At 41.7% G+C, this 27,228-nt stretch overlaps 1 protein-coding gene across 1 annotated transcript in view; it reads right to left on the bottom strand.

Annotated features, from left to right (window-relative positions):
- Positions 1-854: 854 nt before the first annotated feature.
- LOC117265655 (nectin-2) overlaps positions 855-27,228 on the bottom strand; it is a 92,646-nt gene continuing 66,272 nt past the window's right edge. Inside the window, exons 7-10 of the mRNA XM_033640267.2 lie at positions 4,771-4,906; positions 4,536-4,593; positions 4,317-4,403; positions 855-2,611 (exon numbers count right to left, since the gene is read on the bottom strand). Of these exons, the coding sequence (XP_033496158.1) occupies positions 2,402-2,611; positions 4,317-4,403; positions 4,536-4,593; positions 4,771-4,906 (491 nt within the window). The 3' untranslated portion in view covers positions 855-2,401. The remainder of the gene's footprint in view (positions 2,612-4,316; positions 4,404-4,535; positions 4,594-4,770; positions 4,907-27,228) is intronic.

Genomic DNA, 27,228 nt, shown 5'->3' with positions numbered 1-27,228 from the left:
TCGGTTGCAAAAAACATTATGTCAGCAGTAAACCCTTTACACATTCAGTTCTTAGAATCCCCCGTCTACCTGTGTAATCAGCATACAGGCAGGGAGCAAACTGCAGAGTCATGGTGAGCTGCTACTCAGGCCTCACCTTCATCTGCAGTACGAGAGGCTGAGACGAGAATCTGCACCAAACCTGCCTCATTCAGGGCACTGCTGCACTCCGTACCCAGTTAATATGCATAAGCTGCAAGACACAAGCGGTTTGAACATATGAGTCAGTGGTGCAGGGAGGTGGTGAATGTACTTTTTATATTCTGCATCCATAAGACTGCACATTTTGGCTCCTTTGGTGCAGTCTCAGTGATGGAAATGAATCACGGTGATCTAAAAATGGCCCTCTTCTAGTGCCAGCCGACTTTTTCATGGACTGTGAGTACGGGATTGGAGGAAATGCAGCTCAAGATAGAAACAGATGAGTCAGACATGAGGGGAGGAAGCAGGGAACAAGTGCCTGCCACTATATCAGGTGAGCTAAAGCCTCTTGCTGTTTCAGCCTTTAAAATCTAGAGCCCTCACATGGACATCTGTAGGTACTGCAGCTGCAGTCGAACTGCAGTTTTGTGTTTATACTCTCCCTTATGATTTACTGATAAATGTAGTGAAGAGACAATACTTACTCTTAAATGAAGCACCCATGTCTCCCAAAATATTCAGATGTAAGCACATACTAAGTCATGCATGTGACTCTCTGTAGTGCTGAACCTTCCTATAATATCAGTCCATACTGCTACCGCGTGGTGAAATAGTGGAATTACAGCTGAGGTGAAAAGTATCTGCAGCTGCAAAGAATGAAGGGATGTCTCTAATCACAGTTTAAATGTTTATTGAATCAACTGACAAAATGACTTTCGAATATAATTCAAAATAAAACAAAACAGATTAAAATCAACATCATTCAGCAAAAAAGAAAATAGATCACATTTCTCAAAAGGCGATTTGATACAATACACTGGTTGGCACTAACACATACAGAGAGACACCTTTGGATTTATGACGGAGCAGACAAATTTCATACTAAGTATTCTTGACCTGTTTAACCCTTGACCCTGATAATGGACGGACATATCAGTATACTAGCAGGCTCTGTGTCTGAACTCCATAAAGAACTATCTAATCCTCCACTAGAGAGATGAATTGCCACAGATTTCATGGACATAATCCAGATTTATCCTAATCCATCTGAGCATGCCGGGAGGCAAAGTGAAAAAAAAAAAAACAGGCACAAAAGTTTTTTAAAGTAACAGATATCCCAGAAAAATACATCACTGAGGCCTCTCATTGATTGAGCAACTGAGAAGTGTTCTGCTATGGCTTAAAGGAAGGATGCATGTAACAAAACAAGCACATGTTACAGTTATAAGGCTACAGGCTAATCAAGTTCCATCAGTTAGTAGCTATAGACAGGTTATGTTCCCTTTCATTAGAGCTGCGCTGAGCGTCACTGAATTTTCACACAGAAGGCAAAGATGCAAAAAAACACAAAATGATCTATTTAAATCAATCATTAAGACAAAAATAGTATTCCTGCAGCAGTTAACCCCCTCACTGCAGTTGAAACCCTGATGTCATCACAGTCTGCGAGTCTCTCTGTGCTGCCTGATTAACTGCAGCTAATAGCTTCTCCACAGGGTGCCTGTTTTACACCGACTTCATGCCAGCTGGGTTTGTAAACCAACCGCAGCAGACAGATACAACCAGACAGAGGCAACATGTAATACTCACACATTGTGCTTCTCCTAACCTATGCATGTGAGTAACCACAATGTGTCTGATAGCGCCACATTCAATAATGCAAGGCTGTTCAGTGTTAAAATGTGCTCACGCTCATGCAACGCAACAGTGTACTTAAAATGTGTTTATGTCCTGTGATGCTACATTTACACACAGCACATGGCATTTAAAACAACAGTGTCTTTGACTTATCTACAGTTTAAGAATAACAGTTTCATGATATCCCTGTAGCTGCATGATACAGCTGTGAATATAGTACAGTAACAACATTTTATATCTTGCTGGCTCAAGCTGATAAGGGTTTAAAAATGATGAAATTCTCAAAAGGAGGAACAAACAGCTAAACCCGATTATTTCATAGCACAGACCACACACACACACACACACACACACACACAAATATCCTCTGACAAAATAGCAAAAACAGGACTCTGTCTGTGCAGCACAGACTTGAAAATTAATAGCTAAGCATAAAATTCACATTCACAAGTCCTCACACTTTGCATTCACAGACTTCTATCTATCTCTTTCTCATGTGAGACTGCAGAAATGTTCACTCACCCAGTCATGCACTCACACATGTTTACATACAGACACACACGGCCGCCTCCTCTGTGTCTTCTCACACAAACATGGCAGGCGACACAAAGCTGTCCCCGCGGTTGACATTGGGGCCCTGATGATAGTCCTGGGGGTCGCTGTCAGCGCGCATGTAAGGAGGCGGGACCTCGTTGTTTGCCGGATCATCCCAGCCTGAGGGGGCAGCAGAGTAATAGTGCGCCCTCTCGTCTCCAGCATAATCATCATTGTCATCATGGTAAGCATCCAGGTCCTGCCAGGAAAGCAGTAAAGATGTCATCCTTCATGTATGATGACATTTCTACCCTGGTGAATCAATAGTACATACTGTGTCTCTACTCAAGACTCATTCTACTAAGCCTCTGGTGCACAGTGCGTTTTTGCACTCAGGTTTTCTTTGATTAGTTTCTGAAAGGCGAAAACATGATACAGCAGTTTTCTTTTAAGGTAAAGATGTATCTGCCTCTGATGGTTTGAATTTGAACTGCTCAGTTATTGATATCAAATGAATTGTTTAATGCTCCCCTGATGCTGATGAGTAAAATTTTGAAAAAAACAAAAACAAGTACTGCATCACTCTGTCACATTTTGGCAAAACCTATTAAGTGGACCACTGTTATTTTGTCCTCCTCAAACTAATCAGTGTTTTCCTAAAACGACTGCAGCTGTGCAGTGACACACACCATTACCCAAAGTTTTATCAGACTCCAGTCAGTGGTGTCTGAAATTAGCCTGTTTCCAGACCCCTGATTTGCTAAATGGCCTTTGAGTCTGAGCATCAGGCTGATCTGAGATACTCTTGTGTGAAACAATGAGAGTGCAGCTCTCCCACAATCCTCCTAATTTCAGTGGTGATGGGATACTGAAAGGGTAAAAATAAAATTAATTAAAAGACACACCTTATTTAGCCATGAATTCATAAACTGGCTACAGATGGAATAAATGAATGTTGGTTATCTGAATGTGGAGTTTTTTAATGAAACTTTTAAACCCTCAACCGTAGTGTTGCCTTAATCATCTTAAAATAGAATTCAAATGTATTACACTTCGAGCAACATGCAAAGCTTTAATTAAACACTGCATAATAATTAAGGTCTGCATTATTTAAAATTAGTTTGGTGTTACATGACAGTGTATTCTAGGGTGTTTGATCCCCCTGTGAAGTGATGTTTCTGCAGGTTGACAAGACTTGGCTGCAAAACATATAATAACATGGATGAATCAAAAACAGGACATCTACAGGGATCAGACACATAAATTTAATGCTTTTTAAGATGTTTTCAAGATCATTTTTAATCAAATTTAAGGTTGACTGTTGGACAAAATCATCATTTTCTTATTAAGGTAAGCCATACATGTATGTGGTATTGTACAGAGGTAGGTTTTATGTAGGAATATTGTTATTAGAGTGAGTTAGGTTGATCCAAATTTTACCAACAGGTAAGCGCAAGTATAAAGTATTAGGTTCAGTGGCAGGTTTAAAGATTTGTAACATCACAAATTTGGACTTTTACACAGAAGAGCTTGATTCAATTTGACAAAAAGAAATTAAAATATGGTTGAATTAAATTAGATAAAGCATCTGTGGCAATTAAGACCTCACAAATTCAAATTTAAGATTTTTTACCAACATTTGAAGACCTAAAATTGAATTTAAGACTTTATAACGACCTTCAGACACCCAGCAAAAGGACAGAAGTGGTTGTAATTAATGAATAAAAAACAGAAACAAACTCAGACACCATCTTGGTAATGGTGAGATAAAATGTTTTTGTGAATAACGCATGGCATAGTGAAGGAGAGCTGTGTGACATGTTTACATGTTGGTAGAAACTCACACTGGTCCACACTGAGCTGTTCATTCTCAGTTAGAAAAAACATAATGAATAATGTACATCTTACTTGCAGTACATGGAGTGTATGTCACCTCTGCATTTTTAACCAACATGTTCTCTTACCGTGACTGGCTCGGCACTCTGGGTGGAGTAGTATTGGTCCTGCAGCGGTCTGTCCTCGGTCATTGGGATATTAGTTGTGTTTGGTTGCTGAGGACACACACATCAGATATTTTATAACATATAATCGAATCTGTTAACGTTGCCTTGTGTAGAACAATGTGACACTGTTGTCTGGTTTATTATACTGTGTTGCAGGCTTTTGTCGATGGTGTGACTCACTCTGTTAGCGGAACTCTCGGTCTTCTTAGGGGGAGGGGGCTTGTACTTGGGTGGACCACTGAAACACAAAAACACACAGCTGACCAGGGAGCCACAAAAATATGAGACATGCAGCGTGGCATTTCATCTAATGGACCAATTTACAGAACAAATATTCAGACATGAAAAAATAAAAGTGAGGTGAACTGAAGTCATCCACATTGATTCAAACAACAGGACACAAAAAGACACTCACTCTCCGTTGAGTTTATTGTTGCGGTGTTTGCGGTACATCGCTATAGCTGTTCCAATGATGGCCAAGAGTACTATGACTCCAATGATGGCTCCTACAATGCTACCTGTTGTGGCACCCTTCATTGGAAGACGAGTCCCTGGAAAAAGATGAGAAGAAGAAAATACAATTAGACAAGATCAGGGGTCTCATTTATAAAACAATGCGTAGGATCTACTCTAAAAATAACAATCAGGCTTCCACCTCACCATCTACATTGCCAGTTTCCTGTCTCCAAAGTGTTCCTAAGCGTGGGTCAAAGTTTCTCCCATCAAGTCTGATTTTATAGATCACAACTTCTGCGTGGGAAGTGACGTACGCCTCTTTCATGCCTCATTTTGTACGTATGCAAAGTTTATAAATGATACCCCAGAAGTGGATGTGAATTTTCTCTTTAACTGGAGGACACTGCTAAAGTCTAATCCATAACACAGCCTTACATTTTAGATAATAACACAATAGTTTACAACCTTTATGGCCTTATAAACCCTCAAAATAAATCTACTCAGAGCCTCTTATTACTTGTTGTATACTGCTATGTCAATAAATTGTGAGGAGTTCCATCAATGATTCAGATTGTTACATTCAACTCAGTGTTTTATGTCAGAGGAGGTTCAACTATCCAAAACTTCACAAGAAAAAGCAACAATTTCAGGACTGGTTTGACATTTTGGGAAATATGCTTCCCAGGTATTCACTTTCTGGCGTAGGGTTAGATAGAATATACCACTCTCATGTCTGTTTGTTAAATATGAAGCTATAACTAGCAGCCTGTTAGCTTAGTGCAAAGATTTAAAACAGCTTGTCTGGCTCTGTCCATCAGTAACAAAATCTTCCTCCCAGCACCTCCAAAGCTCACTCATTAACATGTAGCATCTTGTCTGCTTAATTTATACCAAAAGATATACTTTAAGAAAGTTATGGGCCGGATTATTTATTACCTGCTATCCTGGAGTATTTGCTATTTGCCTGGCAACAGTCAGAACCAATAGATATGAGATAGGTATCAATCATCTTGTTTCATTTTTTAAAAGTAGAACAAGAAGAAGGCCATAGGAGGAGGCTAAAGCTTTGGGAATGCCAAAGTAAGGAAATCTTGAGTTCAGAGTTTTTATCATGGTGTTCCCAGAGTTAAAAGGTGTACTACACAGGATTTTCCTAAGAAAAACAAGACCTATACAGAAGTAATCCATCCCCTGGTGTAATTATCTGCAGAGACTCTATCCTAAGCCTTCTGCCTGCATTTTTGTTATTTTCTCCTTGCTCTCTGTGATCGGGATGTTTATGGGCATGTACCCGCACAGCACTCAGGTGAGGCCAGGGCATTTTAAACCAGGTACCAGACTGTAAGCAACGAAAAAAAGGCAATATAGTGAGGGGAAATGCCAAACAAGGGTGAATTTGGGATCTGCTTTTAAGTTCACTGGTGAGCATGCTTACAAACAGTGACCGAGAATCCTGCATAGCACACCTTTAAGAACCCCAACGCTCACTCACTCACAGTCAGATAAAGTTGAAGCAGAACTATGCTCCCTCATCTTTCCTATTTTGTTAATTAGTATCCAGAACTGGACACAAGAACAGCGCTGGGCTTTGAAGCCAGTTTGACATCATAGAATTACAACTTCCAGGTCCGTCACGTGATGCCATAGGCCATAAAAAGAGTTTTCCCATAGACTAACATTGTAAAAGAGACCCCTGTAAATAAGCGATAACATTGTTTGGAAGGGCATGAACTTCCCTGTACAAACACTTATGTAGCGCTTAATAGCCAAACCCAGAGTTATATTCCTACTGTCACTCATTACAGTAAGCCTGAGAAGGAGCAGGTAGGAGGATGGGTTAAAGGAAATTCTATTCCATGGCGATGACGATTTGGGTAAGATTCAGAGGGGGGGAAGAGTACTAGAATATTGTGCTCAAGTAAAAAAGTACTTATGTAAGAGTTAACTTAAGTATAAGTAAAAAGTAGGTCAGTTAAAATGTAGTTACTGCGTTCAATTTTTAAAAGGGAAACCGGGGATGGCGACTTTAGGCTACAAAATACATTGCAATAAATGTCTATGTACACACTAGTAGAACGACATCAGCAACACGACCCCTTATGTCCAAACCAACAGTAAATTCCATTTCTATAGATGGCAACCTGTACAAAGCTACAGCTGATTATAAATCAGTTCAGCCTTACTATAATAAACCAGAAGAGACAAAACTCAGACAAAAACGGCCAACAATAAATAAAAAAAATCTATAAACACCAGCAGTGAGTGCAGCAACATTAAGCTACAATAATTAAATAACCTGACACTTCTCATAAAATCACATGCAGCTGAGCAACTCTCATAAGAAAGAACAAGGTCCTGCCTCCACTGTTGTTTGCAGTTCTCTTATACGTTATTCATGCAAGCTTTAGATCCCTTAGATTTCTCTTGTGACCTCCTGTAAGGGCCCTGCCCTCCAGGTTGGGAGCCTCTGATTTAACAAACATTAATTAAAAGAAATATAGAGCATGACTGCATGTTAGATAAGTTAATTTACTCCACACTGTCAGACCCATGACTAAGGGTGGCCTCAGAAAAAAGAGACTCAGTGATGAGGATGACTTTATAAATGTGTGTGTGCGTATGTGCGGTGACGACCAATGCTGAAGTACAAAGAGGGTCTTGATTAGAGCGTTGAGTCACATGGGTGATTAAGATGAACCAGAGGAATCATGCAGAGGTTCCACTAATGAACCATGACCACACTGAACATGAGCCGACACACACAGCGCACGCACGCACACACTCTGTGTTTACGGAAGGTGCAACCCGGCTCATTATCCCCCCCCCCCCGAAATCCCAGGAGATTATGCTAATGAGGGGGTGTTAAAGGGCAGAGAGGATCTGAAGCTCATTTGATGAGAACAAACTCTGGTCCTCGTAATTGGAAGGGTCATGATTGAATGTTGTTAGTCCTCTAATTACAATTCTCCTCTAACAATAGACTACTTTGAATATGTTCTAAAATAATTTTCATTCTTTCGCACAGACAAAATTGTCCCAATGATCATCTCTTTCTTCGCCACTCATTATAGCCGAACACATCATCTTTCACCATTGACCCAGGTTGTACTCAAGCCTTGGTTTTCCTCTCCCTTATGCTTTTTGTGATGCCAATTCATAAAGCCTGTATTTGGAGGTCTCTGTGAACCATCTACACAAAGGACTTCACAAACATTAATTTCGAAAAGTGAAAACATGGGGACGACAAAATGAAAGACATGACATTTAAGAGAAAAAAAATCAAAGACGATCTGAACCTTCAATATCAAAAGCACAATATGCACCTTAATCTGCAGAGTCAGAACGATAATCACTGAGCTTTCCAGGTCTTTCAGCGATGAAACAAAAGGATTCCCTGGATATAATAAATAGAAAATCTTCTTTTGATGGGGTGAGCTGAGTTAATTATGTTGTTTGGATTTATTCTGTGGGGTACAAATAAGTTTTCCATTGTTTTTTTTCCCCCAGCGCTGAAAAACCAACATGTGGTGCCCTCATTGCATCTAAAGTAGTTTTCTGCTTCTGGAGGGACACAAACTGCCACGGCCCTAATACATGGAATATGTGTTTTATTTACACTTTGTGTGTTTCATTCTCAAGTTTCAAAACAAATATGAATTATACTTTTGCACTGAGTACCGTCGACGTATTATAAGAACCACAGTAGCTTTGTTAGTAAGGCATGCTCTGTATAAACTGGATTTGAATAACATGTATTGCACAACAGGCTGTGTTTTTGTCAGTATTCTAACACAGTGCGAGTATGGTATGGGCCTACATATAGTAGATTTAAAGCTGGGGTAGGCTTCATTTTGGCATCCTTGGGCAAAAATCCCATAATTAACTTTGAGCATTTTGTCATTCAAGTGGACTGAGCGAAAACTACACTTCTGCACCTTCTCTTGGCTCTGTTTTCAGGACTCTAGTCCATGGAGACTTTGGCCAATCACGAGTCATTTCAAAGAAAGGGCATTCCTATTGGCTGTTCTATGAATGTAGATGCATGTGCACATTCCTTCGGTGATAGCCTGATTCAATGGTGGAAAATCCTGCAGAGAAAGTTGCTATTCCAGCATTGGCAATAACTGCCTACACTGCACAGCAATCCAAAAAAGGAAAATGTACTTATCAAAAAGAGTCTGGCGATAAACAAAATAACGTGTAAATAACAGCAAAGCCTTTCAGAGACGGACAGAAAATGCTGCTAATAGCTTAACTTTCTGCTAACTGCCACCCAAAGGCTCACAGCTGTGGCTTCATGTTCATGTTTATGTCAGTCTAGCTAACATTAGCCAGAGCCTCGAAACACAGTGTGTTCTCAGCCTCGCTCCCCCCCAGATGGGGAAACAGTCCACAACAGTGTAGAGCACAGGAGGACTTTGGGGTGGCTAACCTTAGCTTGCTAATTCTTGTCTCATTTGTGGTCTGATAAACAGAGAGAGAGCAGGGCAAGGAGGAGCTGAATGAATTAGCTGCAGCTCTACAATGAAATAGGATTAAATAAATTAATGTATGGGAAACACTGGGTTAATGTATGAAGCACATGGATGTGCCTGTGGTTGCATTGTGGGAGGGGCTTAGGACAGAGAGGGGAGAGAGGCGAGCTGCAGCAGAGGAGGATGTATTTTCAGAGTCTACCTTTTTTTTTTGCCATTTCCAGATTTCTGCCTGTCCCAGCTTTCACATAGAAACAGCATAAATGCATTAAAAACACAATTGAGTTTTATATAAAGATAGTTGATTGAGAGTAGTACCAATAATAAACAACTGTAATAATACTGTGATGCTGTAAACATCACCCAAGGCCAGATTTACAACAAAAAGGTTATTGATAATTCCTGTAATAAATAGAGGAGGACAAGCAGCTATTATGCCAGAGGAAAAAAAATCAGGCTCAGCTCAACTGCAGGAAATGAAAGCTAATTATTCATGCAATAGTCCGAATCTTAAAAGTGTCTAACAATGAGCTTGTAAAACATACTTTTGTTTCAGCTCGCCCATAAAACTCAGACTTTGGGTTATAACAGAACAAAGAATGTGAACTTTAAAATGAGCAATGCTAAATAACTAGTCAGATTTTTTACAAGGACTGTCATGAAGGAGCGTGGAGAACATTTTACTGTGGCATTTTCAAAGTCTCTATGGTTCTGTGGAGGGATGTTTTCCATTAAGCAATTTCATGGGCATTGAAGGGTAATTTGCATAGAAAAACACAGACGTATAAAAGACCGGGGTGTCTTAACAAAAACTGAAGCAACAGAGACAGACTGGATGTGATTTAGTAGCAGGCACTTAGGCTCTATTAGATTACCAACTGTTGCAGCTGAAATTTAGCATTTACTCACACGAATTCAAATGTATGCCGTGTAAACCATCTGCCACATGGTGGTGCTGTGTCGCTTTAAAACCAAAGCACCAAACGCTACGGGGCACATTCATTCTAAACCTGACACCTGCCCGGTCTTTCTAGTGTTTTTGTGTTACCGCTTCCTCATTCCAATGCCGTGTCTGTTTATCATCACACCGCTCGCTCCCTCCTCCATTTTGCCTCCTGGGATTTTTTTTTGAAACTCTATAGGAGCACCCCCCCCCCCACCCCCCCAGCCTCCCCTCTTCTTTTGCTTTATCTCACAGGCATCATTATCCAACCAAAGTCATTTTCACTCAGGAGGTTTCAGGTAGAAAGCTGTTCCTTCCTCTCCGATAACCTCTGATAGAGAAGAGCGAGCTGCAGGAAAAAAGGCCAATTTTAAGGATTGAGGTGGCGGTGCTTGTGTGTGAATGACTTGACTCGAGAGCGTGCCCTCTGTGTTGGCCCTGGACACCAGCCATGTTTTGCACTAATGAAACATCCCAGACAGAGGGGAGAGAGAGGAGTGTGTGTGTGTGTGTGTGTGTGTGTGTGTGTGTGCCTGCTAGCCCTGTTTAAAACCCTGCAGCTCTTTGCCAAGGACATACAACCAGACATGCACTTAACCCACACATATAGAGTGCATCAAGGCCGTAAACCAGTGCAAACACAAAATACACACTCGCGCACACGCTCACACGATGTTGTATTAAGAAGCAGCTGGCATCCTCTGCTGTATCCTCATCACTCAGTCTGACATCTTTACACAAACACACTGGTCTGCAGCGTGCCCTTTGCCCTGCTGCCGTTCCTTTCCAGACAAACATCACGTGCATCCACAAATACACATCTACATACATGAGAACAGACACAAAAACAAGCAAACAAACAAAATAACAACAGGTTTTATTGCAGAGAGTAGTTCTCTATATGCAGTCTGACCGTGTGCTGTTTTTTTCTTTACTGTGAATGTGAAGATGGTCCAAACTCAGTTAAAGGTCAGCTCCACCTCTGTCAGCAGATCAATGCAGGCCCTTCCAGTCAGATACACATCTATCCCTTCCTATATGTAAGCCCTCCATTGCTCACCCTTGCCTGCCTGGCCAAGCTAGTCAACCATAGACCACCACTCTCCCACGGGGCACAGAGGAAGGAGGGAGGATGGAGTGGGAGTGCAGGAAGAGGAGATGAGCCTGGATGGTTGGCTGAAACTGTCTGAAATTACCGGAGACCCACTTCAGCAAGTTGGAAATACCACCAGAATCTCTGGAGCTTTCAGATGCATGGCTGGATACCGGCCGCAGTGGCGAGAGTTTTTTTTTTCGGTATTACCTTTGTTCTCTTCATTTCTGTCTCAAAATACTTTACAGAGGGGGGAAGAAAAAAAAATCAGGAGACAGATCAGCACTCCTTGAAAAACTTAGCGTATATGAGTCACTGACGGGAAAGCTGAAATGGGGAGAGGTGCTCAGTGAAAGAGGATTCGTTGAGAGATGAGTCAAGTTGAGATGACGGGGGTCCAAACAGAGGAGTTTGGGTGAGTGACATTCAGGAGAGAGGAGGTGAGAAGAGACAGATCAAAAGAGGAAGAGAGGGTGAGGGGAGCAGGAAGAGCCAAGTGAGATGGAGGCTGTGATTAAGACGCTGGCTTCAGATAAGTACAGAGGGATTTCCCGGCTGCTGCCTGCAACTGGCTGATCACTCACTGAGGGGATGAAGGAGCAAGTGGGGAGACAAAGATCTCACATCCCTCTCTTTCCCACTCAATCCCGTGTTCTCTCTTCCTGTGTGTTTACGCCTCTCGCTGAAGGGATTAAGGTTAACATGCTGTCCTATCCTCAGCATACCAGCACAGAGGCCGGGCTTTCGCTGCATTTATCTCTGCCTCCTCCCCTCTCCTTCCATCCATCCATCCCTCCTTCACTCCCATCATCCCTCTTTCCTGTCATCCTGCTCCATCGCCGGTGTAATTTGGGATTCGCTTGTTTGGCCCGGTAATACGACAGCGCAAATCTGCAGCGTCTCCCTCTGCATCTCTTATCTTCTGTGCCTAACGAGTAGAGATAAGCCTGTTTTTATTACCCTTCCTGACCTCTTCCACAAATCTGTGCACACACACAGGCACACACACCTACAAATGGATGCCTACTAGCCAACCTTAAAATCAGAAATCTCTATCTCTTCCAGAGTGCTGTAGACCCATTGGAGAAAAGGTTGACATATACATGTGGTTGGTCTTGGTTTAAGAGATTAGCAGACCACTGGTCACTCAAAAAACAATCCTACTGTAGGTGATGATCAAATTCATTCCTGATTGGTTAGCTTGACTTTTTAAAAGGGACAGTTGACCAAAATATCCAAAGCTTGAGGTGTCCTGTTGACTCAGCAGGCCGTCGTCTTCCCACACATGGTGGTGACGTGTGGGACTGTCCCGCCTATGAATTTTGCTGGACGTCATCTTCCCCTCTTTTCCTCCCACACATCTTTTAAGTCACTCTCCAGTATGCTTTTTAGTAAAGTGTGAAATGTCTATTTAATTATATAAATCCACAGCGTTTGATCACTCCAACACCATTAATGTCTTTGAAGGAGCAAACATTTTTTTTTTGATTTGGTATTCCCTTTTAATATTGGCAAGTTTTTCTTTTTGTTGTTTTTTAAGATGTCAGCGGAAACTTTAGTTTCAGCAAAGAAAATCGAGCCTTTTGAACTCGAGCTGAGACACGAGTTACGGCATCGCCTGGGACAGGAAAACACAAGGCTACCGCGGTCACACAGCAGAGTGCCTGGAGATGAGATTAGGACCGAATGAATTGATGGCCTCTGAAAGAGATTAAGATAAAGAACAGTACATGTAATCTCATTGCTCACTAAGAGAAAGAGGAATCCTAGCCTTTAGATTCTGACGTTAACTTGGTAAAACACACACACTATCCATCTATTGACACAGGCTGAGCTGTGCGTACACCTGCCAAACGTCTCCGGTAATACAGTAACCCAATAATCAACCGTGTAGATAACTGCACAGAATGGAGTGCGAAGAAGATGAGAGAGAGTGAGAGGGAGAAGGAGTGAGCAAAAATGGGCAGGAAAAGTAAGAAAAAAAGCTTGTGGCTGTACTCAGAAGGTACATACATGAGCTGCAGGCCCAAACACACACACACACAGACACACGCACACACACACTTAAATTATTCACAATCAATGCTAGTGCTACAGAGTTGAGTGCTGCAGCTACCTCTGACAATAATTTTATGGCAGTTGAAGACCCGCTACACCCACTATCACAATCACCGTCCCCATCATTGTCATTTACTATTCAGCTGCACTCATGATGCAATTACAATTCATTTCAGCACAAAACAAATCACATCAAATGGATTGCGCTTGTTCGGACAACATGACCAGCTTGAACGGCTCTGGGAGGACAGATTCTACTGATGTGACTGAAGGAAATGCTGACTGAATTTCATGTGTGTGTGTGTATGTGTGTGTGTGTGATGCTGTTGCCAGGGTTTTTTGGTTTGGGCAGATCAGTGATGCTGGTCATTTCTAATCTACTGTGATTCCAGAGCTCAACCTCATGCATTTCAACTGTCTGAGGATTAAATTCATGTCAGTGACACTGCGTCTGAGTGTACATACTGTGAGTGTGCGTGTGAGGGTGTGTGTGCATGTGTTGTGACATTTTAAAAAGCTGTGTGGTGGTAATGTGAAAACTCTGTTTGGTGTGTGTGTGTGTGTGTGTGTGTGTGTGTGTGTGACGCTGCTCTCCCTCTCTGGGGAGACAGTGTGTTCCCTGCCACAGTGCATCAAAGCACACTCAGTTGCCTTGGGAGAAGGCAGGAACTCACTCTCCCTCCCTCTCTCCTTCTCTCCATCTCATCCCCCTCTCCGTGCCTCCATCATCCCCTCCCTGCCATCTCCCTCTCTTTCTTTCGCTCTCTGACAAGGTCGCTGTTCGCCTCTTGCTGTCTGTCTGTCAATATTTACAGTCCACTTTACACTGGCACTGAGGTGGTCGGCTGCAGCCAGCGGAGAAAGCGGGGTTGCATTAGCCAAATGTAGCTGTCTACTCAGGACATGAATGATCTGTTGTACTACAAGCAGCACTCTGGTTCTACTTCTTTCTCTCTCACACACACATACACATATACACACACACACACACAGACAGAAGGGTGGGAGGTAACAGGTAGAGCTGGAAACAGCTTAACAGAAGAGTAACAAGTGCTCAAAAAGCACAGGTCAGACTATCACCACATCCATGGGAGCGCATTAAATGTCTAAACCCATTTTAGCACTTTTAAATATCAAACACATTAAGCTTATTATGATACATTACACAACCATACGAAAATTAAAGTGGTAGTATTAAAATGCTACATGTTGTATATCGAACATACTGTTTATTTTTATGACTGTACTTTACTATAAATTCTGTAATAACTCAGAATAATCGTCATGATATTTACACAAATTATTCTACTTTCTATGCTCTGATTCATAGAGGACTACCTCTAGGTGATGATGTTCGTAGAGGTTTGTAAAACGCTGTGGTAAAATAAGTCTCTCATTTCAATTATGAATACAATTTTTTTTTTAATCATAATCGTTGAAAGCATTTACACAATAATGTGTTGTCATTACTAATTAATTACCCTACATCATGATATGTAAAATGTACAAAATCACATGACAAAACAAACTGCAGCTTGATGGAAAAAAATGTTATGCATCAGCCACCAGCCAACTGCTGGTAAAATATGCAAGTGGCTGCTAGATTTGGTTCACTCACCAGCCAAAACACAATGGGAATCTCTTGAGTGGCTGCTAGATTTTGGAATCCACCTGCCACAGTGGCAAGTGGACAAAAAAGTTAATTTCCAACCCTGGATGCACATGTGAAAAAAAAAAAAACAACTTTTAATAATGAATTAATTCAATTTTTAATTGCCACGGACTCTGTAACATGAAACAGAATTGTGCAAAACAAAAAAACAAATCATCACACTATTCCACTAAAAGAGAATAAAACATAAGAATGATTTTTTCCCAGCACTAAGAAATTGTAAGTAATAGTGAGACATTTTTCAAAAATAACTTATTTGCTTTCTTGCTGGCAGTGAGATTTAACGATCAATAGCACTCTTATGTCTGTGTGTTAAATGGATAGTTTGGATCTTTTGTGGTGGGGTTGCACTTATCCATAGTCAGTGTGTTAGATACAGTAGCTGTCGGTCGGCACGCCGCCCAGTTTGGAGAAGCAGGCAGGAGTACAACCATGGCAGCAGCAAAACTAATTTAAATAAAAAAAGTCCCACCTATAAAAATGAATATCAGTGTAACCTATATTAAGAATATTTTACTTTCACTTTACCTTGCTGTGAGACAGCCCTTTCTGACAGGAAAGTGAAGCTGTTGTATCCATTTATTCTCTCAAAGCCACCAGACGTCTTTAACAAAGACAGTTATTTTTCCTCGCAGAGAACGGGACCTGCTGGTCTACGACTGCCTCAATCAGTTAGTTTGCCTATGTTATTGTGTGACTTTAGTGAATCTGAACTAATCCTTTAAACAACCAAATGTACAGTAGGCTAAAGCTGCACAATTTATTGAAATATTATCGAAATTGCAATATGGCCGAGCGCAATAGCCACATCGCAGGAGCTACAGTTTTTTAATGAAGGTAAAATGTGTCACAACATACCATTATAAATAAAGCACTGTGGTGCTACAGAGATGCCCCGGCCTAAAAATCATATTCTAGACATGAGGGAATGTGCTTGTTTGGTACACACCTCAGGAAAAAAAAAAATAAAATAAAATCTGAAAATCACATTATCACCTTTTTACCTCCACCAAGGAGGTTATGTTTTTGCCGGCGTTGGTCCGTTTGTCTGTTTGTTTGTCTGCAAAATAACTCAAAAAGTTCTCAATGGATTTTGATGAAATTTTCAAGAAAGGCTGATAATGGGACAAGAAACAGATGATAAAATTTTGGTGGTGATCGGTTGAAGTGAAGTGGATAAAATAATAAAATGGCAGAAAATCCGAGCTGCTTGGCGGAGGTCTGCGCTCTCCGAGTGCTTTCTAGTTTTATATATATTTTTTCAGTGAAAATGAAATATCATGCAGCCCTTCTGTAGACAACACTTTGACTACCCAACCCACTTCAAACATCCAAGGGTAGCGATTATCTTAGCTTAGCATGAAGACTGGGAAGAAGCTACCCTGGAAGTAAAAATAGTACACCTCTAAAGCTCACAAATTACAATAAAAAACTCAGCTGTCTAATCTGTACAAAAACAGTGAAGTGAAATGTAAAAAACAACAAATAATAGTTTTACAGTAAGTTACGTGCTGTAACTATTATAATTCATCTCTATTTTTCGTCTTCCCAGCACCTCTGTGAAGGATCTGGTGACAAGTTTCTGGGAAGTCACTGCACCCGGCCAGGTCACACCCCAAAAAAACCACAAGCTCTCATTTTTACATTTGTGTTTTTGTTCAGATTAAATAAACAAGATATAATGTGTTAATTATTGAGCTTCAGCTGTTTTCACGTTTGGAAAGAGCCAGGCTCGCTGTTTTCCCACTGCTTCTCGACGATAAGATAAGCTATTCACATCTTGGCTTTACAGCTCCATACTTAGCGTATAGACTTGAAATCTGTTTGATCTCCTCTTCTAAGCCTCTGCAAGAAAGCCAATAAGCATATTTTCCCAAAATGTCAAACTGTTCCTGCAGTAAGAGCCAAAGTGAGAAATTCAAAGAGCATTTCAAAAAGCAGCAGGTGTCCTACATTACAGTGTGACACACAGGAAAATGTGTTTGTATGTAAACCTGAGAGTAACCAGGCTATTATAGTAATCTCTTAGATCACATTACAGATTATAGGATGAGGTAACTAGCAGCTAACCTGCTCACCAAGGGGAAATACTGAAATTCACAGCACACTACGTTGCAATCCGAGAATATCCAGCCACCTATTTTACCTCACAATGCCTTTAGGCCTCCCATCCATCTTCTCGCCCTGCTTTTTCTGCACTCCTCATCCCAACCCCCCCACAGCACGCTCTCCACCTCTACCAGTGTCACAGCGGCCTTGAGGCCAGGCAGTCAGGAGCAGCTGGTATGTTTACCTGCCCTCCTAACCACCGCTAACCTCTGGCTAGAAGGGACTCTCACCTCATTACCCACAACTCAGCCACACATACAACCTAAAAGTCCGCTATCCTCTTAGATTTCTCCCTTACAGCCAGGATGCCACACTGTAATAGCCTGCGTGTACTGCAATCAGTTCAGCAGCCTGGTGCACAGAAATGTTAGATATAATGAGAGGGGGAAAAAAAAAAACATTACGTCTAGGACTTGGCTACCGCTCTTTTCCTCCTTCTTTCTCTAAAACGTGGAGTCAGTTCGTTCGTTCCTCTCAACTCTCGCCGACTCACATGAGAGTGTTCTTCATGTCGCCCTCCTACCAAGTTCCTCACATAGACTGCCAGAGAGGAAACAACGCACAGAGGAAGAGACAGAGATGGCGAAGGAGGGAAGACAGTGTAGAACATATAGGAAAAGAACACAGAACTAAGAGAATAGAGGATTCAAGCTGGAGGGTAGAGAAGTAGAAGACGTGTAGGAGGAGGGAAAGAAATCGAAGTGAAAAAGTATGTGTGGCACAAGAAAAGTTGCAAATGTCCCACTCTTTCTGCTTGATAGCGTATAAAACTAATGATCCTTGTGCAGAAATTGTTGTGGGTTCCTTTTTTGTTGGGATAATGATTTCCTTTCAAGTGTTGTTTACTGTGTTTGTACCTGCTGTATTGTTGACCGCAAAGTAGGCAGCCTAAAAGAGCCTCGCACGGAGTCCTGAGAGTGCCATAGCAGTAATAGACCCCATCTCTCCCTCAAACTGCCTCTCATCAGCAACTGATTAATGACACACAGAGCCATAATGGCCCTGCGTGCTCTCCACATTCATTCACTTTCCTCTTCATCCCGTGCCCCTGGAGAGAAACCACAACAATGCGAGCTGTCGAGACACCCAAAAACTACGCTCTCGCCGAAGTTGAATTCAAACCCTCATTAAGAAAGACGTATCCTCCATTGCCATTCAGTTATGCATTGCCACTGGGAGCGGTGGACAGCAACAATAGAATACGTAAGAGATGGGAAGGTGAAGAAGAAAGCGTTCAGAGTTCAATTTATCTGAATGGGAATAAAGAATGGTTTCATCAGTGTTTAAATGCGGTTGATTGGCTGCTTGGCGAGGATGGTGAATTATGCATTGGCAAAAAGGATGCAACCTATATTCTGACATGAGATGTACACACACACACTCACTACACACATTCACTACACTTCATATCAGTCTTTGCCTCTGGATATAAATCCAGGGGAAAAAAACAAACTGCTGCTGGAAACCAGAGATGTGTACCGAAGTTCATCATAGTTTCTGTTGCACAGCTTTGTCAACCGTAACATCACGCTGTAACTCACTGGCTAGTGTCTTTTAAAGTGCAAAAACAAACACATGCAGCATGTGAGCATGCCTGCTGGAGGGGACGCATGCATCAAGGCCTTGCACAAGCAGGAGAGCACAAGTGCGCACAGACATCAACATCCAAACTGATGCACTTTCTAATGCATGTGCACAGATGCAAATATTCACATTTATGGACATGCTTCAACCTTCACCAGTCACGGATGAAAGATATCAACTTGCCGTACACACATCAAACGACATTACGCCAAGTAGCCGCCATTAAAACCCCTCTCAGCATCAATAATGAACAAATCCATCTACATTCTCATCCTCCACTGTGTATTGAATGCGCTGAAGGCAACGCCACTGATTTCATTGTTCTAAACCCAAAATGGTTGCAGGCGCATGTAGTTTATTGGAAATGCTCTTTTATGCACATGTAAATATTCAGATATTACCAAACTCTTCAATCTCCTCCACCTCCCATCTTGCCTCTACAGATGCTCCCGCCCTCTCCTCTGTGCAGGGGCATCTGTTTATCAGTGTGTTTGTGTGTGTGTTTTCACAGCAGAAGTATTTATGTTCAGTGTTTGAGAGTGTGTGGGGTAATCAATAGTGTTTCAGTGAAGGACACTTAGGAGCAGATTGGAGCCCAAATCCAAGCCAGCATGAAAGACAACATGACAGAAACACTTGCTGCTCGACCTGAAGGGGCTCAGTGTGACATCTACCCTGACTGTTGTCAAGAGCGCCGGCACACACGTGCACACGCCTTTACACACGCACTTAGACACGCCTGTGAACCCGTAAGAGTATCTCCAAATACAGTTAAAGACATTTACACACTGCTACATCAAAGAAAGCAAACTAATGAGTTATTGACCGACGAGTTTACACACACACACACACACACACACAAACACAACACTGCACATCGCAATGCATCCATTCCACGGCTAACGGACGTGACCAGCGTCCTTGTCACAACTAAGCGGAGTGTGTTATAATGAGTGTGTGTGTACGTGTGCACGCCTTGCCTATTTGTGCGAGTGTGCGTGCATGCGCCAGGCTCACTGTGTGTACACAAGTCATTATTAGAGGTTTAGTGTGTGCTCACCAGCCAGTCAGGCTCCAGTCAGAGGAGTCAGCTTAAGGGCTCATAGCAGCTCCCTGAGGAGACACTAAATACCATCAGCCGTTTAAATCCATCCATGACCATTTTAAATATGCAGCACACACTCACTCCATTTTTAATAAGGGCTCTGAGCAAGACAGAGGGAGAAAAAAGGAGAGAGAAGAGAAGAGACAGACAGAGAGCAAGAGAGAAAAGGAGAGGGGGCAGAGTGAGGAAGATGAAGAGGGAGGAATATGAGGGGAAAAGGAGGAGAGTGGAGTCTGTTGCATTGATTTCTTGGCAGTTTGGCACCGGCCCTGATTCGCCTGGAAAAGCCACAGATGTGTCAGAGCCAGTTAGGCACGCCAGAAGAGAGGGAGCGCACACACACACACACACACACACACACACACACACACACACACATAAACAAACACACATTCCAAAGTCAGTCACATGCATGTACACACACAGCTCATGTGCAGACAGCATGTACACACACAGCCACGCAGAAATGCTTGTAAATAGAGAGAATACACAGCGTGCACTCAGAGTGTCTAGTGAGGGTGTGTGGATTACAAAAGCACCTGTGTGAAAGCAGCGAGGGAGAGCCGGGGATGATGCAAGGGGTTTTGATGCCTTTCTGAGGAAAACCAGGCATTTCTCTCTGAAGGCAGAGTCAAAAATAGATACTATTACACACACCTAGATGGGCAGTAAATTTCTCCTTAATCCCTGGCTTAACTTAGCTCAAAAACCTGTCTGCTCTGCTCAGCTTTCAAAGCACACCTGACTGTGTGCGGGTGCATGCGCAGCCCAGCGGAACAGCAGGGAACAGTCGGATGTACATTTTGATCTGAGGGCGGATGAGACATTAGGATCAAAGTCGGGAACTGGGGAAAATCTACTGATCTTAGCTCTGAATCCATGAGCAACCTCCAGACAGACTACCTGATTAGATAGGTATTTGTGGCCCATATCCAGGAAGGTAAGTGAAGGGAATATTGATGATGAAGCCTGGGGCAGAATTGTATCCAGTTCCTCTTATGGCTCAAAATGGTACAAACTCATGTCAAGTTAAAAGGTTTGATTTCCATTAAGGTCACCCACACTACTGTAATGAAATTCTGTTAAATATTTGTTAGATTTATTAATTCAAAAAAGAAATACTTGAAAATTCATTTCCATTTAATCAATAAGAAATAAGCCCACATTTCCTATTTGCTATAAATAAACAGCAGCTGTAAAGCCTATAATTCTGCATTGACTCAACGCTGCGCTATACGGCATAGGCTCAGATGTATACCCTACATAGCTGAAAGCCATTTCCCTCAGTGGAAACAAAGCTTTTATTTAATTCTATATTACAGATAGTTAACAATAAATTGCAAAGACAATAAAGACCCCATGAAACAGCATTTTAAGTCTTGTGTGTGATTTATACGAGTGGAGGAAGGTCCACTAGCCACCAGGCTAATTTATGCAATGGGAATGTCAAAGGCTTATGCTAATAACATTAGCAGGTTTTAATTGTGGGGAAAACGTGTCTATCAAAAGCCAGCTGTTTTGACTGTGAGCCTGTTGAGTTATAAAGGAGCAGAATTTTGAACTTCTGCTTTATACTGTCTCTAGTTAGCCATATTTTATGTGTGTTTCATAGTGGAATTAATCAACTCTGCTGCACTTCACAGAAACTCAGCACAGTGGCATAGAAACTCCATGGCCAATGGCATATCAGAGGTATAATTGCAAAGTGACCACAGAGTGACACAGACACATTACAACACAAGTATAAATGCTCACAACAATTATCAATTAGCCTTGAAGGTCAGGTGTGTAGGATTTAGGGGGATATATTGCTAGAAATGGAATATAATATGTTTTCTTTAGCTCCATCGTCACGGCCCTGTTGATGCTTCCACATCCAGACGTGTCCCCTGGATGAAACCTTTGAGCTTGGGGAAAAGGAAACAACCCTAAAACACCTCCCTACTCACCTGGTGCCACAAAAATCACCTGGAGCCAGGTCAGGTGAGTAGGGAGGTGTTTTAGGATTGTTTCCTTTTCCCCAAGCTCAAAGGTTTCATCCAGGGGACACGTTTACTGGATGAGGAAGCATCAACAGGGCCGTGATGATGGAGCTGTGGACAATCACACTTTCCAGCTCTGACAAATTCACCACTTAAAAGACGTCCCAAAAAAAAGTATGTTGTCACAAAAACGACCCCTTAATATTTGTTATGATTTCCCAAAACTTAGTTAACATTTTTCACCTGTGTGCTGGATGTATAGGCTCCAGCAGATTGACCTGACCGACTGGACGCCATCATCGCAAGTGGACACTACGCTGCGTCCACAGTGCTATGTGGAAATCGGACATATCAGCACTTAAAATGTGGCTGTTGAACTGCAAAATCTGGCATAATTTATCGCTCTTATACCGCAATTGGTGCTCAGTACAGATTTCTAAATGGAAGTTTGTCACTGGCATCAGTTTTTACACTGCCAGTCACATGAATATGGTGTATATAAGTGCTGAGTCAGAATTTTTGTAGTTCCTACGTTCCCTGAAGGCACTGTCACTCATGATTCCACACCCCTCTCAGCTGATGCCACGCCCCCCACGCCACATCAGGGTCAAAAGTCTGAAACTCAAAAAACAGATTTGAAACTGAAAAAAAAAAAAAGATCTGAAAGTGAAAAAAAGATTTGAAAGTGAAAAAATAAGATTTGAAACTGAAAAAAATAAGACCTCAAATGTTAAAATACATATGGAAGTGAAAAGTGAAAATAAATTATTCATTCAAAAGAATTACCAAAGTGAATCAAAATTATATTTAACCTGAAAAAACGTTTCATACACTTATTTTTATTTTGAATACATTGTTGTATTTTTCAAAATTCAAGATCAACAACTCAGTTTCAAATTTTATTTTTTCAAGCACAAAACATTTGACCCTAATGTAGCTCCATAAGAACGAGCCGTTTAGATCTACAAAGGGAGCTGGTCCTTGTTTATAGAGCTAGACATGTTTCTATAGAAGACCAGCATGAACAAATCCAACACTGGCTCTAGATAAGGTGTGTTTTTGTGATAGCCACCGTAGTTCGAAGCCCATCTGCAAAGAGCAGCGTCAGAAAAACTCTGATATGTAACATTAAACTGCTTCATTCAGTGTTTTTATCAGAATAAATTACCTGGTCTGTTTGTTTTGGAGAGGAAGAGAGCTCTGTGGATACTTCCGCCCCTGGTGAAAATCTCCAGAACTTTATTATGTTTACCTTGTCTCATTTTCTTTCAGTAAACAGTTGAAACAAGAGCTGCAATTATTATTTTCTTGATTGATTATTAATTTTAGCCTATAAAATGTAAGGAAATGGTTAGGTGTCGTCTCCAAATTGCTTGTTTTTTCTGATCAACATACTCACTGACCAACCAAAGATTGATAATCAATTTTCATTCGATGCTAAACGACTAACCATTAATCAACGAATCCTTTCAGCTCTAGTTGAAATCAATAACATGTTTTACTGAGGCACGTGTCACTGTAGTCACTGGTGTTACAAAAGTTCTATGGATACATCTTCCCTACACGTGAATGAACGTCTCTCTTTTATTCCTGCCTGTTGAATTAATGAGAGAAACAACAGGTGCAAGCTGCACCTGAGTGCACAACACTTAACACCACTTCAGCAAATCCTATATGTCAACAGCGTTCACTCAGCAGGAATGATGTCATCCTCGGTATAATACAAAAGAGGCTTGCCTCACACCGTTTCCTGTTTTGTACTAAAGCACACAAACACAAACACCAATGCAGCTTGCTCTTGCTCCAGGTGACAGGTGTGTCACAGCAGCGTGGCAGGAACCTGGTGATCTCACTCGACAGGCTGAATGACCGGTTAGTCAGCTAGCCGGCTGACTCACTGACCGAGAGGATAAGAGCTCACTCACCGTCACGCCGGCTGCACTGTGTAAATGTGGGTCTATTCTCACAAGATGAAAAGGATGAATGTGTCACTCTCAGTTCAAACAGGGTTACATGTGGAGATGCTCACAGAGACACCCTGGCATCCGAGATGTAGATTAGATACGGTATGTTTATTACCCTCTGTGCCACAGACGAAACCGGTTCCGAGACCTCCGTTCATTCGGCTGTCAGTAAAGACACAATGGGACAGTCACACTTTCTTTGACGCGCCACTGTGGAATGTTAATCACCACAGAAACCCATTATCTTCACATCCTCTCGTTCCCTCCCCCCATTTGTCTCCCTCTCCTTTTAAAACCTGACAAACTCATTGCTCGTTACTAGAAAGTACCATTGTTTCATTGAGCGCACATGTAGAGGGAGACAGAGACATGAGGCGGAGGAGATAAGAGGAGGCGCAGCAGAGAGGGGAGGCCTGCCTGACTGCTGACATAAATTGGGGATCATAAAAAGTGTCGTCCCGGAATTAATCTGCGAAGAATGAATAAAGTGAAGTACCGTGGGGAGAAATGTGTGTGAGTGTGTGTGTGTAGATCAGTCTTGAATCCATAATGAAGACACAAGAATGGGAAGTAACATGAAACACATGACTTTCAAATGCATTCATAAAGCTTGATAATCTAGGATCGTGAGGATGTGTGTGGACATTTATTTTCCTAAGTGTGTGTACGCAGTGGAGCTATTGAATATATGCTATATGCTTTATGAGTTTGTGTGGGGATGCTGTGTGTGTCTGTGTCTCAGCTGTGACACACTCTTGCCTCCCTCTCTCTGCTGCTGCCTCAGTGCCTACAGGAAGTGCCACATACATCATGAATTTTATGCATAAGGCTGAATGTCAACACTGATGCATAATTTTTGCGGTAAAATGCTAAATGTCACCAAACACCAGGCTCTGTTGCGACTGAAGGCGGGCCCTCGTAGCACCAGAGGATGTGCTTGCAGCCATAAGTCGCCACGCCAGCCATCACACCAGTACTGAAAGGCTACAACTGTACTGTACGCAGTTGTGGCAGCAGTGGCAGAGCAGGCGACAAGGGAGATCGGGGGACAAGGAGGGTAATGAAAGTAGATTTGAAGGAGAAGGGAGTGAGGCAAGTGCATTTCTTTTAACGTTTTTTTCCCCCAACAGAGACACATTTGCAAAAGAGGCAAAAGAACAGAAATAATATTACTCTCATACACATGATTTAATTCCTTAATATACAGTTTTACCCTTTTATTTCCCCTTAAGTTGCTTAAGGGCTTAAAAAAAAAAATCCACTCTGTCTCCCATGTATATCATCTTCCTCCAGCTCGTAATTGAAGCAATATACTGTATGATGTAATTCTATATGATGAAAATTCAGTCTGATGTATCTTTGGAGACTTTCCACTTACATAAAAAATAAAGTTCTGAGAGTTTGAACCATCTTTGGCTGCACAGCGCGGGTTTTTCATAACGGACCCACCTGTGGGGCAGCAGGGTTCAAGACATTAAGTATTAAAAGCTCAGTTGACCCACATGATGAAAAACCACATTTTTTTTCTCCGGTGGTAGAAGATAGTTTTAGTTTTATTTCTGTTTCATCCATCTTAGATTTTTACTGTAACCTCTGTACAACAGAGGTAAATGAAATCTTATCTGTGGTGCTCACTGCACTGAGGCCCCAGTTACACATGGTATCTGTATCTTGATACAGCACTTAGATAATGACATTCAATCCAGAAGCTTTGCATTAAACCTGGTATTAATAATCAATCTCGTTCTTGGTATTCTGCCTGCACTCTGATTGGATCTTAATATATAAATTAGTGAGGTGTAGCTGGACTTGTCAGCAAATAATACCATGGACAGGCATCATTCAGTTTCAAATTAATTTTTGTGAGGGAAGACTTTAAACTCTTTTTCAAGGCTTGCTTGAGCTAGCAGGAACGTGGATGTATTAAGGAGAATTGGACACCACGTTCAAAGATGGCGCCCTATTATTTCCTATGAATGTTGCTCGTTGGTAACATCAATTGAAAATGTCTCTTCAGGCTCCCTCATGTATCTGTATTTTTGGGCACATGGAGGATGCGCTTTAGACTCCAGCTGAGCTTCTTGAGAGCATGCGCATCAGAGATCTCCCTGGCTGAGCAGACTGATTCCTGTTTGCTCCCTACACATGTTAATAGGATAAAATGTTCTAATCATACGGCCCCTCTAGACGAGACATGTTAATCAGCGGAAAGTGGTTACATTGAAATCCCTCAAAGCCTGGACAAATAAAATCAAACTATCTGCACTGTTGGACACCATGAGAGCGATGTAACAAGGGCTACGTTTACATTGCAAGAAATGTGGCCAAAATCCGATCTTTGTGCTCTCATGTGATACAAAGCTGATTTGTTTTCAGAGTAGTGTGGGCACAGAAATCTGGTTGTTCCCAATCAAATCTGGGTCCCTTTGGGAAATCCATTAGCTCAGTGGGTAGAGTGGCTGTCCCATGTACAAAGGCAATGTACTTGCCGGCTCTCTCCCCCTTTCACGCTTAAATACTGTCCTGTCAAATAATGGCAAAAGCCAAAAAAATTATCTTTAAAATAAAAAAAAAAAAAACTGGGTCACTTTCATATCGTCCTAATCTACATACAGTCAGGTCCATAATTATTTGGACAATGATACAGTTGTCGTCATTTTGGCTCTGTACACCACCACAATGGGTTTTAAATGAAACAATGAATACCTGCTTAAAGTGCAGACTCTCAGCTTTCATTTAAGGCTTTTTTCAAAAATGTAGTATGAACCGTGTAGGAATTACAACCATTTCTTCACACAGTCCCCCGACTTTAAGGGCTCATAAGTATTTGGACAAACTAACATAATCATTAATTAAACAGTCAGTTTTAATACTTGGCTGCAAATCCTTTACAGTCAATGACTGTCTGAAGTGTTGGACACATAGACATCATCAGATGCTGGGTTTCTTCCCTGGTGATGCTCTGCCAGCCCTTTACTGTAGCTGTCTGCACTTCCTGCTTGTGTTTTGGGTGTTTTGCCCTCAGTTTTGGCTTCAGCAAGAGAAACGCATGCTCAATTGGATTCAGGTCAGATGATATGACTTGACCATTGCAGAACATTCCACTTCTTTGCCTTAAAAATGTCTTTGGTTGCTTTTGCAATATGCTTCAGGTCAATGTCCATCTGCACTGTGAAGCATCGTCCAATGAGTTTTGAAGCATTTGGTTGAATCTGAGCAGATAATGGTGCCCCAAACACTTCAGCTTTCATCCTGCTGCTCTTGTAAGCAAGACAAGACTTCACTAGAATAAATACAGAGGGTTTATCACAAGATGCAAACCACTGGCTAGCCTTAAAAATGGAAGGCCAGATTAGAGTTTGTCAAAAACCATCTAAAAAGCCTGTACAGTTGTGGAACTACTACTACTATGGCCAGATAAAACAAAGATCA

This window comes from Epinephelus lanceolatus, chromosome 10, assembly GCF_041903045.1.
Source record: "Epinephelus lanceolatus isolate andai-2023 chromosome 10, ASM4190304v1, whole genome shotgun sequence".
Taxonomy (NCBI): Eukaryota; Metazoa; Chordata; class Actinopteri; order Perciformes; family Serranidae; genus Epinephelus; species Epinephelus lanceolatus.
The sequence above is the reverse complement of the archived record's forward strand: the minus strand, read 5'-3'. Positions and strand labels throughout refer to the sequence as shown.